This window comes from Thunnus albacares, chromosome 16 (assembly GCF_914725855.1).
Source record: "Thunnus albacares chromosome 16, fThuAlb1.1, whole genome shotgun sequence".
NCBI classification, from domain to species: domain Eukaryota; kingdom Metazoa; phylum Chordata; class Actinopteri; order Scombriformes; family Scombridae; genus Thunnus; species Thunnus albacares.
Window position 1 is genome coordinate 28,284,460 of NC_058121.1, and position 15,411 is coordinate 28,299,870.

Here is a 15,411-nt window from a genome sequence, read left to right on the forward strand (position 1 = left end):
AAAAAGAGAAGCATGAACTAAAACTTGAACTAAGGTTTTAATTTCCTTATTTCACTGTATTGTGTTGTGTTGTATCGTCTGTTCCCCTCTGAACACTGACTCATACCTGATCTGCTGATTAGCTTCACTGCGGATCTTGAGCACCTCCTTGCCCTTGAGCTCCAGCTCCTTGGTCAGAGTGCTGATATTCTCGTTGAGCGTGTGGATCTGGTGGTCCAGCTGAGCGATGTGGCTCTTCCTCCTGGACACCTCCTCCTGCAGCTCGGTGATCCGACCCAACAGCTCACGCTCCTACGAAAGGGTCAGGAAACAAAAGAAGCGTTACATAACATTTTAAATATTTCTGAAAAGGTTAGGGTTAGGATCAGGGTCAGGGTTAGGGTCAGGGTTAGGGTTAGGGTCAGGGTCAGGGTTAGGGTCAGGTTTAGGGTCAGGGTCAGGGTTAGGGTCAGGGTCAGGGTTAGGGTCAGGTTTAGGGTTAGGGTCAGGGTCTGGATTAGGGTTAGGGTCAGGTTTAGGTTTAGGGCCAGGGTTCCGGTCAGGGTTATGGTCAGGTTTAGGGTCAGGGTTAGGGTTATGGTCAGGTTTAGGGTCAGGGTTAGGGTTAGGGTCAGGTTTAGAGTTAGGGCCAGGGTCTGGATTAGGGCTAGGGTCAGGTTTAGGTTTAGGGCCAGGGTTCGGATCAGGGTTATGGTCAGGTTTAGGGTCAGGGTTGGGGTTAGGGTCAGGTTTAGGTTTAGGGCCAGGGTTCGGGTCAGGGTTATGGTCAGGGTTAGGGTCAGGGTTGGGGTTAGGGTCAGGGTTAGGGTCAGGTTTAGGTTTAGGGCCAGGGTTCGGGTCAGGGTTATGGTCAGGGTTAGGGTCAGGGTTAGGTTTAGGGTTAGGGTCAGGTTTAGGGTCAGGGTCAGGTTTAGGGTTAGGGCCAGGGTCTGGATTAGGGTTAGGGTCAGGTTTAGGGCCAGGGTTCGGATCAGGGTTATGGTCAGGTTTAGGGTCAGGGTCAGGGTTGGGGTTAGGGCAGGACGTTTTACTCTCTGGTGGACAAACTACAGACCCGTGATACTGTTTCAAAACATATCTTTGGCATCTCTGTACTTCTATTTCTTGTCATTTATCAGCTGACATATACGTTGATACCGATATACAGGATGCGCAATAAGCTAATAACAGCTGATATATTAAAGTATTCAATTTACATGTTGGGCTTTATTAGAAACCCTTTTCAATATAATTCATAATATTTAATAGCATCAGAAACTAAAACCTAAACACGACCATGAGGTTGAATCTGTTATGATGTCAACGGAAGCTGAATATAAGAAGCTTCATAAAAGTAGTTTTTTGCAGGGCTGTTTATTTTGTTTGCATTGGATTATACTGGGCACATTTTTCTGAACGTTAACCTACATTAAATAATTTTTTGGCTACTTGGGGCAGAAACAAGTAGTGAACACAACACTGACTCAACACTGAACTTGTTAGCAAACAGTTGCTTATTTCCACATCCAGCAGTTACGGAGCAACATTATCATTCATGTGGAGTCGTGTTTCTGTCCATCTGGTGAATGTAAGTCCAATATTCTCTCTCTTTTAGCTCTGTTTTTACTCTCTACCAACTCCTGAGGGAAATATCTGGCTCTTTAGCTGCTAAATGCTCCACTATGTTCACCAGCTAGTCTACAGCTAACTGTGTCTGTTTGCTGTTTGGTGCTGAGCAGGTAGTGTACAGCGGCTTTTTACAGCTGCTATGAGAGCACTGAGAGTGAACTAGAACAGTAAAGTTGCAGCCGGACAGATAAACAATGAGCTGAAACTCACTATAAAGCTCCGTAAAGCCAAGAGGAGCTGCAGAGTCACTACCAACACATTACACACTGTGATTTCATATATTGTTATTATGGAAAATATCGACTATAGCCGCATTAAAGACAGAGTTCTTAGGTAGAGTGTTTGTAACAGAAACTGGGCCCATAATTAACAGACAGATATGATTAATATACAATTAGTGAGTCACAGTCAAAGTTGTTCACTGACTGTTAAATGCTGGTAAACTAACTGTGAATATTAATATTCATTACCATTCACCTGGCCTCTCTCTCTCTGTTACTACTCCATACCATGAGTGCTCTGTGTGGTTCTGTAGTGTACTTGACTTTATTACTGAAGGACCACTTTAGAAAATGCTTAAATAGAACAAAAATACATGTGTTGTGACACCTCTAAGACCCACAAGAATAGTGGCAACACTTCTTTTTCTTTTTTTTTAAACCGACATAAAAAAAAAAGGGATTGTTGCAGAGACCCAGGATCATCTCTGTTCAGTAGCTTGTGTGAATCACTCATTTAGCTCATGAATGATCATTGTTCTCAGATTCACTGACTGACTTCATGTAAACAATAACCGACTCTCCGCATTACTCACGGCCACCCGCAGAGCTGCTCTTTTCTTCAGACACAAAAACTGTCTCGTTTCAGTCGTAAATGTGAAAATGAACAAGTGATCAATGCTTTCCTTTACTGTACAATGAGTCCATTCGTGACTTTGTTTGACATTATGGTTTACACTGTAAGAAATGTAGGAAGTTTGCCTGAAGTAGAGAAGGAATTGAAAGTTTGACATAAAGGTCTCATCTTACTGTCGTTTCCATCCAACCAGCCGTCAACCTGCAGGTTCAGTGTTAAAATCCACATCATTAAAGGAGACTGAGTGAGTCTCGTTTGCCTAATTGATCGTTATGATTAGAGAGTTGAATGAAGAGGCAGAGAAAGGCAAAGATGTGATCTGAAGACTCCCAGTAGACAGCCGCTTAACTCCATCAGAATTAGATTAAATATTGTTAAGTTATTGTCTGCTAATGATTCTCCACTCTGCAAAAAAACTCTCATTCAACTTGCCTCCATAACAATTAGTGCCAAGGACAGTGCGCCATATATATCCACAAAGCCATAATCTTGTATAATAGCCTCATCGTCACAAAATCTTTCCCAACTGTCTGACTCTCCCTCAGCATCTTCATTTAATGTAATTGGCTGATTTTGCTGTTCATAAACCTTGTGGCACAATTAAGCACAGTAGGGGACAGGGCAGATGAATCTTTAATGACTCATTTAGTGTTTTTTACTCTCCATCTCCTCAAACTCCTGGTCAAAAAAAGGAGCAAAGATAAAGAAAGAAAATACACCTGAATAAGCTTGAATTTAAATACTTTTTTTTTCTGGATATAATCTGGTTGAATTACAGCAGATATTCCTGTTCACATTCACTCCAAACAGCTAAAATAAGCAAATGTGTGATATATTTTTATATCAGTCTATTTCTATTCTCATTTTTATGTCTTTAAAAATAAATAAGGCTCTTAAATATTTATCAAGTGAGGACATTAGCCGGCTGGATCTCCAGACTGAACTAGGGTGTGATTTCCAGCTTTACTGAAAACGGGAAAATTTACTTTTACTTTAAAAAGGTGAAGGTTGAGTATTAATCGGTCAATCTAATACAACAGCTCTGAAATAAATTTGACTTTTATGAAGCTTTTACATTTTCAGTTCTTGTTGTCAGAAAGGTGATAATTCGACTTTTTGTCTTGTGTTTATCTTCTGATTTCTGAAAGCAGGACTCGAAGCTGCTGTTTTTTACTCTTTGGGAACTTTATATGAATGAAACTCATCCACAAACAGAGCAGGACATGCTAATAATGATCACATCTCATGAACAGCTGACGTTCATCAGCCTGAAACGAGCAGTTAAGAGAGTTTAGGAGTTTTTCTCTTATCACTTTGTATAAGAACAAATATAAGAGAAAATAAGAGTTCAGAAAATCAGCAAAATCTGCCATGAACTCAACAAACAATATAAAAAATAGATATCAGATGGCAAGAGATACTGATGATGAGATAATTGATCCGACAGCTCTCTGTCAGAAACTAACACGTTAAAGTGTCTCCACGGAGACAGATGACATTGTGTACACACACATACGTCGCCTCACTTCATCGGTTTCTTCCTCCCCATCTGTTAAGTAATTGGAGGTATAAAAACATTATTTAACACAGCGTGACAACTGGCTGCCGCTGAGCTCTTCTACTCCGATGATTCGACTCAGGAAGTTTCAGTTTATGTGCCATTAGGGCTCCTGCATAGTAAACAATGTCTCTGAATTTAAAGGTTCTTTCCATGTTAATAAAACAAATTAGCAGAGGAGGGATTTCTATCTGTGCACGGAGAAGAGAAATAGTCTATAGGGGGTCAAAACTCCAGCAATGACCTTTACCAAGAGAAACGGTTTCTCTGCTGTATTTTACACGTTCAAGTTCAATTCATTATCCAAAAAAAAGGGAAATTGATTTGGTTGGAGGTTACAGTCTGTGACATGAAATGTACTGCATTACGGAGACAAACAGAGCTCGCAGCAGCAGATGGTGAAAGGACAGAATGAGTAAAGTCACTTTACAAATTACGATGGCTAAATAATGACCAATACAAATGACATAACCACGATGTTACCCCATCAAATTAAGTTATAAATGCCTAAAAATCCTAAAAAGAACCAGAAGTAACCAGAAGTGTGTATGATTGGACTTGAGAACTGTTTCAGATATAAGCACTAAAACCCTAAAAGCTCATTTTGTTTAGAAATAAAAAGTAATTTTGAGTCTTTACAATATGACAGAGGACAGAGATACAGTAGAGACGTGTTCTGATTTTTTTATGTCAAATATCATGTCAGAATTTATTGAGTGACTCACAGAAGGTAAACATATGATCTGCAGGCAGTGGTACTTGAAATTTAACTATTATTTTATCCCAGTGAGAGAATTTGTAAAAATGCCAACTCATCACAGGTTTCAGCGTAGACAGTTTCACCTTCTTGGGACTAAATCTGAAGACTTGAGACCTGATGTGAGTCCACTGTGTGTGTCTACTGCGGGATATTGAGGAAGCGATTGACATGTGACCCCCCAGTTTCCACTGCATCCGCTGCAGAGTTATGACTGACAAACAACAGTTCAGGCTCTAACACCGGACCGTTAGCCTTCATTGACTCTCTATCGCCTTGGCAACTAAAGATGAGAGGGACTGATGGCGGGATGTGGAGAGCATTAAAGACAACCAGCTGTGCCGCTCTCCTAGAACATTTGTATCACAAGGTGATGAAAGAGGAACCCGCGGTGTTCGGGGTAGTTAGTAAGATTTACAAGCGATGGTAAGAGGGTAGCACGCCGGGTGGTGTGTGTGTATATGTGTGTGTGTCTGCAGCAGATGTTATGGGAGGTATTCTGGCTACGTCATCTAACACTGTCTCCATCCTCATCTAATTCCTGCCAGCAGGACAATAACAACAAAGGCAAGAAACATAAAAAATGTAAGTAATTGATGCATGAGATCAGAGACTCTCCCTTTTTACTGTATAGCACATTATATTATCCCCCACTATCTTATTAGAGTGTTCAAATTTTGAGTGTATTAATCCATCCACGCTCAAAAATTCCAACATGGACCTAAAAGAGTAGCGTCCATGAACGATATCTCATTTATATTACCAATGTGAAGTATGTGTGTTTGTAGTTTGAATAACTTGAGGAGTGAAGTTGGGTTAGAAATCATAATTCTAAATAATTTATGAGTAAAGTATTTCTAACTAGGGCTAAGAATGAATGTTAACTGTGAAGATTCCCAGTCATCCCAGTCACGATATATCCAAAATCCAAAAAGTGTTGATTCAAGAACAACAAGTTCTCAAGTTGCTCTTGACTCAACAAAAAATTAATGTCATTATTTTTACTGAGTAATCTGTTATTTTTTCAGTTAATCAATAGTCTATAAATCGTGAAAACAGTGAAAAAATGTTTCCCAGAGCAAAAGATCATGTCTTAAAATGTCTTAAAATGTTCTGCTTTGTTCAACCTGCTGTTCAATACCCAAATGTGTTCAAATTACAATGATATTAAAAAAACAGGAAAAAAATCCTCACATTTAAGAAGCTGGAAGTGGAGAATATTTGGCATTTTTTCCTTGATGAATGTCTTAAAGGATAAATCAATTATGAAACTTGTTGTTAATTAACTTTTTGTTGTTATTTTATTACTCATTTCAGCACGACCTCTGGCAAACTGTAAAACTTTAAGCTACTAAATATGGATAAAACACAGCAAATCCTGAGTGTTTAATACACAGAAGTAAAAATATGTCTCTTGCTGTCTAGAATAGTTTCCCTGGAGACTGTGAGTGTTTTTCATTGTGTGAAACCCTGAACGCTTGTTCGGAGGTGCTACACAGTGTGGATCTGCTCCAATCACACCATCGTTACTCCGGCCATGAAACAGAGAGAAAACACGCTGAAAGTGTTTGAGTAGTGTGTCACAGTGGTTTTGTTTCCAACAAGCAGTACATCTTTAAACATATATGACCCGAGTCTGCAGATATCTACAGAATTATAATAATAAAGCTGCAGCAGATAACTCGACATGTTTAGATGTAAATATTTCTGTACCTGTAGCCGGTTGTTCTCCAGGGTTTTCTCCAGCTCCAGCTTGGCAGCGGCTGACTCCTGTTGGTGGGTTTGTCTCAGGTGCTCGATGGCTGACGCGTGGATGTGGTTCAACTCTGATCGCAGAGAGGCTGACGGGGAAAAAAACGTAACGTAGGAAAAGAAAATAACGTTAAAGGAGAACACGAGTCACACATGAGTAAAACAAAGCGCGTCTTCAAGTTTCAGATTCTTCTTGCGAGATAGTGCTCATGTGATGCGAAAGGATTTTTTTACTACAAAATAAATAAATAAAGTATTTTTTTTTTTTACTTTGCACATAGAGAGGAATGCCTCCGCTGCTTTTACCCAAGTGGCCTTTAATCCTCACTCCAATGAGCACCTTTTATTTCAGTCTAATGGTTTAGAGAAGCATAAAGAGGGAACACACACTGCTAGCCCCTCTCCACTTGAATATAAGACCCATTTAAAACGTCAGAATAAAGAAATACAGCTGCCGAAGCTCAGACTGTTTCTAACTGACCGCTGCAGATCTCACATTATGAACAGGTACAATAATATACATGTAATACACAGTATATATATATATATATATATATATATATATATATATATATATATATACATTAGGGATGTGCAGAGGGCCCAGTATTTGTATTTGTATCTGTATTTGTTGAGGCAGCAAAATTATCTGTATTTATATTCAAATAAAAGTGTAAAGAGGCTTAAAAATCCTATTTTTGTTTTTATTACGCTGTTAATTTTAGAAAATTAAAGTGTTACAATAAGTGTTCATGAATAAACTACCTTATGAAGGAGGTCCCCACACCGGGTCTCTAACTGGAGTCTCCCAGATCATAGACGACTGCGCTGACTACTGAGATAAAACTTTACTCATCGACTCATTACAGACAGACCTCTACCTGTTTATACACCCATAACACAGAGACAGCACACCGTGTAACATGTACTAGAACTTCAGAGGTGATTCTTGCTTTGCACTTTTCATTTATTGCCTATTTTTTACAACCTAACTTTGTGGAAAGGAGAAGAGGAACAACAGGTTATGGAGAGTCTCTTGAGAGCACTTTGCTTGTGTCAGTAGTTCAGCTTTATCTCTGGGGAACACCCCCAACTCCAGGACTGATGTCCAAATCAGGAAATGTGCGTCATGTAGCAGGTGGATGTGACTCCCCTCGTTGAGACCTGCTGATAGACGTCACAGCGGAGCAGAGGAGAGATACTGAGATAGTGATGTAACCGACCTGCACGCTGGTATTTGACATGTTTTGGGTTTTTTCCCCGAAAACAAATCATTTTTAAAATATTTGTATAAAACAAATATTCGTATAAAACCACTACTTGTGCTTTGCTGAATAATGTATTTGTATTCTGGCACACCCCTAATATATATATATATATATATATATATATATATATATATATATAACGCTCCCACTTGAGCACACACGTGTACTGAATAGATTCACATGCAGGATGTCAGGATGTGGGAAGTGAGAGATAGATGGAAGCAGCTCTCTGGAGTCAGGACCGTGTCATGAAGGTTAATGGAGGAACATTTATCACAACACAGTACTGGTGAGTTTGCACTAAAAACTGGTTAAGATTGTGTTCTTCCTGCACTTCCCAGTTGTGTTGGTCTACTGTATTTTAGTACTCATTTTACTTCACAAACCCTCCTTATACCAGATAATATGTAAAAAATACAAACTTCTCTTTTTAATATTTTCATATTGTCATATTTCTACATTGATGTAAAAGAGAGAGCAGTAATAGTGTAATCTGTGATTTTTGTCTCTGCAGAAACACAAAAAGAACATCATACTGTGCTGTAGAAGCAAATGTTGGAGGGACTGTAAATCCAAATGTAAAATTATAGGCAATTATATAAAGAGATGACTGTAAATCCCTCATTATTACAGAGGGACATGGCTTCCACTGTGGCCCTGATGTCAAATGTTCTGTTCATTTTTTATTATTGATGTTCCTTACGGCTTAAAAAATGCAATGATTGTAATTTTCTGTATGGCAGAAATTCTATGATTAGTTGACAGTCAGTGTGTAGGGACGAGGAATAAATACATGTGAAAGCTTTAAGCAGTTGTTATTAGATTGTTTTGGGCCACTGTGAAGCAGCTTAACAACCTGCAACAACAACAACACTGACATATTATCACTGTGTAAAGTCATTATGGTGAACGTGTTAGCAAACAATCACCTAATTACACATTCACACATACAGAAATGGAGTAACATTAGTATTCATTTGCCCTCCTGAGGGGAATATTTGGCTTTTGAGCCACTAAATGTTCCACTATGTTCACCAGCTAGTCGCTAACTTCATCTAGCTGCTGTTTGGTGCTGGACAGGTCGTGTACAGAGGGTTTATCATTGAAAACAGCTGCCTGATACTACTGGAAACGAGGAAGATGAGAGCAATGAGACTGAACCAAACAGTAAAACCACAACAATGAGCTGAAAGATGCTAAAATAAGACGCTACGTACAACACAGAGCTGAAGAGAACTGCAGCGTCAGATGATGATTCACTACGTGCACGTCGGTATGAAGGACCCCTCTGACATTACATGTAGTCACTTGATCTATTATTAATATAAAATACTGACTATTGGCAGCTTTAATCCGACATATGTCACAATAGCGTCAGTCTGTCTGTAATATGTGAATCTGAAATTTGACATCAACGGAGATCCCGTTCCTACACACACACACAGTTTGATCCAATCATATTTTCAAGCAATTTATTACATAAAGTTGGACTTTTATGAGGAAAACAAAAGTTTAAAATTACACTAACTTATGGTTTTAGTTAGAAATCCCCCGTTATGCAAAGAGAAGTGAGGTGGAATAGCATTACTGACTGAATGATAAGGATGAGACACTGTGATGTAAAACTTTAGAACTGTTTTTAAATTCCAACTACATTTGGACAGAAAAACATGTACTTATGGATCTTAAATTAACATTCTTATATCACTTTTATAAGACTATTTACTTCATTAAACGATGTGTTTTAGTGTTAGTTGCAATCTGTGACCAAAAACCCTCAAATCAGTGCATTCATAAGACATTTAGTTGTAAAATAAAAAGTGTCATGTGAGGGTGAATCTTATTTTATGCATGCACCCACACACACACACACACACACACACACACACACACACACACACACGAACACACTCTGAGAGCTTACCCAGCATGGCTTTGCCCTCGTCCTCCAGCTCAAAGCGGAGCGTTTGCAGCTCTTGTTCTGACTGCTGTTTGAGTGTCTCGATGCTATGACGGTGAGCCTCTCTGAGAGACTGCAGCTCCGCATGGTGATGGTGGCGGAGACGCTCCTCCAAGTCCTGATGGAGAGATGAGGTGGGGAAAGGATGGCGGGGGGGAATAGAGGGGGAGGAAGGGGGGGGGTGAGAGAGGATGACAGAAAGGAACAAAGAGAGGGCAGGAAAACAGCGAGTGTGGGAGGGCCGGAGGGAGAGAGTGTGAGGGAAATGGAGGAGGAAACGGGGCAGAGAAGAGGGAGAGGGAAAGGTGAATATGATGATGAAGAGTTTAAGAAAGTGAACAGCGTAGGAGGAGATGAGGGAGTGGGAGGAAAAGGTAAGAGGAGAAATGGAAAAAGTGAGGTGGAGAGAGATAAGGACATACTTAAGTAACATTTAAAATCCTCCAGAAGGAAAATGTGACTCCCAAAGTTCTCTTCTTCTGTGAATGTGACTTTTGCTTTGAACTCATGCTAAATAATTGTTTTTAAAGTTTGCTTGAAACATCGAAATGTAGAATATTCATCTCATTATATTTGCATTAAATAGATTTGCTGGCGTTTTATGATGTCTGTATAAAAATGAGACCACTGCAGTGAAATTCAAATTATTCTCTGAACCATATTTTCTGAAAATGAAGGCATGCAACCCCCATCTTCTACAAATTACAGACAAACCAAAAGCAAATAAGTTTTGAAGGAAACGTTATGCAAGGTGGATAACGGATATGATAACAACATCATGAGGAAACAGAGTGTTGACAGATATTTTTGATGTGTTTTCCAACAAAAGGAGAGATGATGTTCTTAGTTTATCCAAAGCAAAACATCTCTGAATGAAAATGTCAAAAGTGACTTGATGCACAAGACGCTACATCATCATTAAGATTGAAGTGAAGTCACAGTTTCATGGATGTGAACGTTGGCGTCTTCACTTGTCTGTAAACACAGAGTCCACAGACTTCACATAACAAGACCTACAACTGCTGAATAAAACATGTCTCCACTGTTGTTTTATTAATTACATTGTGTCCAGTTAGTTTCATCCAGCTGTTGTTGATCACAGCTTCATAACAATAATTTAACAAACAGAACAAGATATTAGAATATTAGCCAAGAGAACTGACAAACACTTCTATACACAGTATTATCATCAGGCATTAGTACTGCTGACTGGAGAGCTGCCATGAAACACACACACACACACACACACACACACACACACACACACACACACACACACACACACACACACACACACAGTTTACTCTGGCAGAAAAAGCTGTTGATGCTGTGTGAGGATCCACAGTTTGTGTGTGTGTGTGTGTAACAGTGGATTTATGGGAAATATGGTTTTGCTTCTTTAGAAACACGATAACTCACTGATGTTGCTGTAAACTCGGTTTCAATTGAACAGACATTGTTTGTGTCTAAACGTCTATTAAGCTCATCAGTCTTACAAACTTGGCCTTCAGTTCGCCTGTTGGCAGAGAAATAATGATCAAAACGACAGACGACCACAACTAACTATTTTAACTATTTTACTACCAATGTAACGGCCAAGCAGCAACCTCCAGGGCTGTAAAATGAAGCCAAAAACTGCAGTTCCTTGAATGACCACTAGAGGCTCCAAAAGCGAGTCAATCCCCATAGACCCCCATGTTAAAATGCCCAACTTTACAGCAGAAATAAACATGTTTACAGTCTGGTACAAAACACGGTTTTGGTCTCTGTAGCTAATTATGAATAATGAAGGACATGGCTGCTTTGAGTGACAGGTCTGCCAGCCGCTAGGTGACTTGTTTCAGCCGTTCGGCCCGCCTCTTTGCCCATTTTTGATTGGCTGGGAGTTAGGCAGCGTCACGCACTGCCAAGATGGCGACGGCCGGAGCGGCTCACTTTGAGCTTCAAAACCGCTCTTCAGAAACCAACGGGTGACGTCACGGTAACTACGTCCATATTTTTATACAGTCTATGGTCACGGCAGAGAAACAGATGATAATAATCCAGGTTCCGCTGAGATATATTATTTTAGTTAAATCTGAGAGTTTTGTGGCTGAAATTGTTGTAAATTTAAGTTGTTTACTTTTGGTTCTCCTTGCATATCTTTATCTACACCTGCCAATCAGATCAGGTGTGTTTGCTCCCAAGATACATCTTTCATTTGCAGGAAATATTCAAACTGTCTTTGTTTATCTTTAAAAATCCTGACAGACAACACTCATAACAATATCCTGTTTCATTATTATAATTGTAAAAACAGTCGTTTTCACCTGATTACCATATTTTGTAATTAGCTGGTTCCCCTACAGGTCTACATAAAAAACACTGGAATTTAAATATGTCAATAACAAAAAAATATCTTTAAAAAACAATTTCATGCTGCGCTGTGCACATTATTGACGAGTTATCACCTTGTGACTTTATATTGTACCATAAATGATATATATGTTTTTATAACCTGCTATAATATTTTCAATAATGGGATTCAGTTCAGTGGAGGCTACTATCAGGTAATATCTGCCTTTGCGGAGTTATATGTAAAATGAAGAGAATGTTTAATATCGACGAGAGAATCGCTGCTGTTTCTGATGGGTTCAAATCTCATTTTCATTATTACACAAAGCCTGAAAAACAAACAAGAAAACTGACGTTCACACTGAGTTTAACTGATTTTCTTTCGTCAGTAAAATATGAAGATGCCATTTTTGCTATTTATAACTATCAACACAGTACGTGGAAAATGATATTCATAGAAGGTTGACAGCAACATCTGTGGCATTTTAATTTGCCAATATGTAATGCCTTTGGGAGATGATTCATAAAAAAAAAAGGAGCAGTGAACATTCAAATGAACCTCGAGTTCGGCTGTAAAACGCTGCCTGATTGCAGTCTCAGATTTCCAGTGTTTGAAAGAGCACCCATGCTGTTTTTATGGTAACACTTAAGACAAAAGTGTTACAGTTTATTAACTACAAGATCATTGTGAGCGGGTGTATTCAGTTCATTAAATACAGTTATGTTAATACCAAATATTGCAACAAGCCTCTTCTCTCCTCTCTCTATCCTGTCAAAAAGCAGCTGAATATTTTGCATCACTTTGCCTGTTGTCAGTCTGCTAATCACTGATTCTCCTTCTCATTTCAGAGCCTGATATTCCCTCCCTGTCTTGCAATAGTCTCCTGTGTTTCACACCATTCAGATCCAACCTCCACACCCACCTGTGCACCTGCTCCCAAAGCCTTAATCAGCTCCCTGTGCACGTACCGAGCAGTGAATCCCTTAACGTCCCACCGACAGCCGCTAGCAGCTAGCCTCAACTTCTCTCTATAAATACTGAGTCAATCATTGTTTTCAACATTCATTCTGGTCTCAATCTCTAAATTCAGACCCTCTAATAAGTGTGCTGGTGGTCATTTTGGAAATTGTTGCTCCGTTAATAAGATTTGAAGACTTATAGTAGCTTTGATGTCTGCTGTGTGGACGTCGATTGACAGCTGTGATTGACAGTTGGCTCCAGAACTCTGAGTCGGACTGTTAGGGTTAGGGTTAGGGTTAGGGGTTAAGGTTAGGGTTAGGGTTAGGGTTAGGATTAGGGTTAGGGTACCAGCTTCTCTGAGCCCATTACACACTCAGTGATCTTTCTGCTGCTTTTATTTACTTTGTAAGCACATCTTTGTGTTCAAGTCAAGTACATTTTATTTGGTATAGCCAAATATCACAAATCACAAATTTGCCTCAGGGAGGCTTTACAATCTGTACAACATCCTCTATTGTTAGACCCTCGATTCCAATAAGGAAACCCTGTGGTGAAAAACTGATGAATAGACCAGTAAACATTAACATCTATAAGAGATAGTTTCCAGGGGAATACGGAAGGGGAGAATCAGCAATGTCATATTCTAATCTGTGTGATGAGTGAAGGCTGCCAGGCCATGTGTATTGGGAGAAATGTGGAAGAGGCCAAGTACAACTGACACCTTTGTTTTCTGTAGATGAGTCATGTCTGGATTATTACCAAAGTGTTAAGATCAAGCGAGGTGGGGTTTAGCAATTAAGCCCCACGTTAGGAGGGGTTATGAGAGGTATATAATTTAATGTTTTATGATTTTTCATTAGGTTATTTGTCCCAGGTCAAAGCCTCGGTTTGCTTTATGTTGCTCTTTATGCAGAGTAAACCTGTTCACATTGAACTCTTTCAGCTCCCAGTGTATTCATTTGAGTCTTTTTCATAATAAGTGGTAAATTAATTTCTGAGTTGCTGAAGACCTGAAGACTTCAGGGCCATCTGAAGACATGCAATAGCTGTTTCCTGTTCAGGCACTACTTTTATTTGCAGCACATGTTGTTGCTTTCATTGTTGCTTTAAATTAACATACATGTGTTGAACCTGCTTCTGAAGTTATAGTAAGTTAATGAATTTGCTTTACAATTTGCAATATGTTCGTAGCTGTGAAACACATTAGTTTGATGCTGTATGAGTCAAGAGCTTCAGTCCAATCCATAACCTGTGTGGGCGTTGATTGACAGCTGTGATTGACAGTTGGCTCCGGGAATCACACTGAGTTGGACTGTTGTCGCAATATTTCACTAAGTTTAATGTTACTTGATTACAATACCTGCCCTGTTAGCACAGTTTAGTGTTTCCAGAGTGTGAAAGGCAACATCCTGTCTGTCTTTGGGTCGGGTTAGGGTTAGGGTTAGGGCCAGGGTTAGGGTTAGGGGTTAGGGTTAGGGGTTAGGGTTAGGGGTTACGGTTAGGGGTTAGGGTTATGGCCAGGGTTAGGGTTAGGGTTAGGGTTAGGGCCAGGGTTAGGGTTAGGGTTATGGCCAGGGTTAGGGTTAGGGGTTAGGGTTAGGGCCAGGGTTAGGGTTAGGGGTTAGGGTTAGGGTTAGGGGTTAGGGTTAGGGCCAGGGTTAGGGTTAGGGTTATGGCTAGGGTTAGGGTTAGGGGTTAGGGGTTAGGGGTTAGGGTTAGGGTTAGGGTACCTGCTTCTCTCAGCCCATTACACAATCAGTGATCTTTCTGCTGCTTTTATTTACTTTGTAAGCACATCTTTGTGTTCAAGTCAAGTACATTTTATTTGGTATAGCCAAATATCACAAATCACAAATTTGCCTCAGGGAGGCTTTACAATCTGTACAACATCCTCTATTGTTAGACCCTCGATTCCAATAAGGAAAAACTTCCCCCAAAAAACCCTTTAATGGGGAAAAAAGTGCAAGAAACCTCAGGAAGAGCAACAGAGGAAGGATCCCTCTGGACAGACATGCAATAGCTGTTTCCTGTTCAGGCATTACTCTTGTTTGCAGCACATCTTGTTGCTTTCATTGTTGCTTTAAATTATCATACTTGTGTTGAACCTGTTTCTGAAGTCATATCAAGTTATAATACGTTAATGAATTTGCTTTACAATTTTGCGATATGTTCGTAGCTGTGAAATACGCTACCCTGACGCTGTATGAGTCAAGAGCTTCAGTCCAAACCATAAACCACCAGTTTACCTGTTTACAGGTAATTATCACAATTACATAGAAATATATGCTGATGCTTAAAAGCGTTCAAAGCGCCACAAGAGCTTTTCTGGCTTGAGATGATTTTTAGTTTTGACAGCTG

At 39.6% G+C, this 15,411-nt stretch overlaps 1 protein-coding gene across 3 annotated transcripts in view; it reads right to left on the reverse strand.

The window, feature by feature from the left end:
• The window catches only part of fam184ab (family with sequence similarity 184 member Ab), a 148,478-nt gene that overhangs the window by 28,041 nt on the left and 105,026 nt on the right, over window positions 1-15,411 (reverse strand). For all 3 annotated transcript variants that reach the window (XM_044376348.1, XM_044376351.1, XM_044376349.1), the window contains exons 15-17: window positions 9,723-9,876; window positions 6,492-6,619; window positions 107-291 (exon numbers count right to left, since the gene is read on the reverse strand). In XM_044376348.1, the coding sequence (XP_044232283.1) occupies window positions 107-291; window positions 6,492-6,619; window positions 9,723-9,876 (467 nt within the window). The remainder of the gene's footprint in view (window positions 1-106; window positions 292-6,491; window positions 6,620-9,722; window positions 9,877-15,411) is intronic.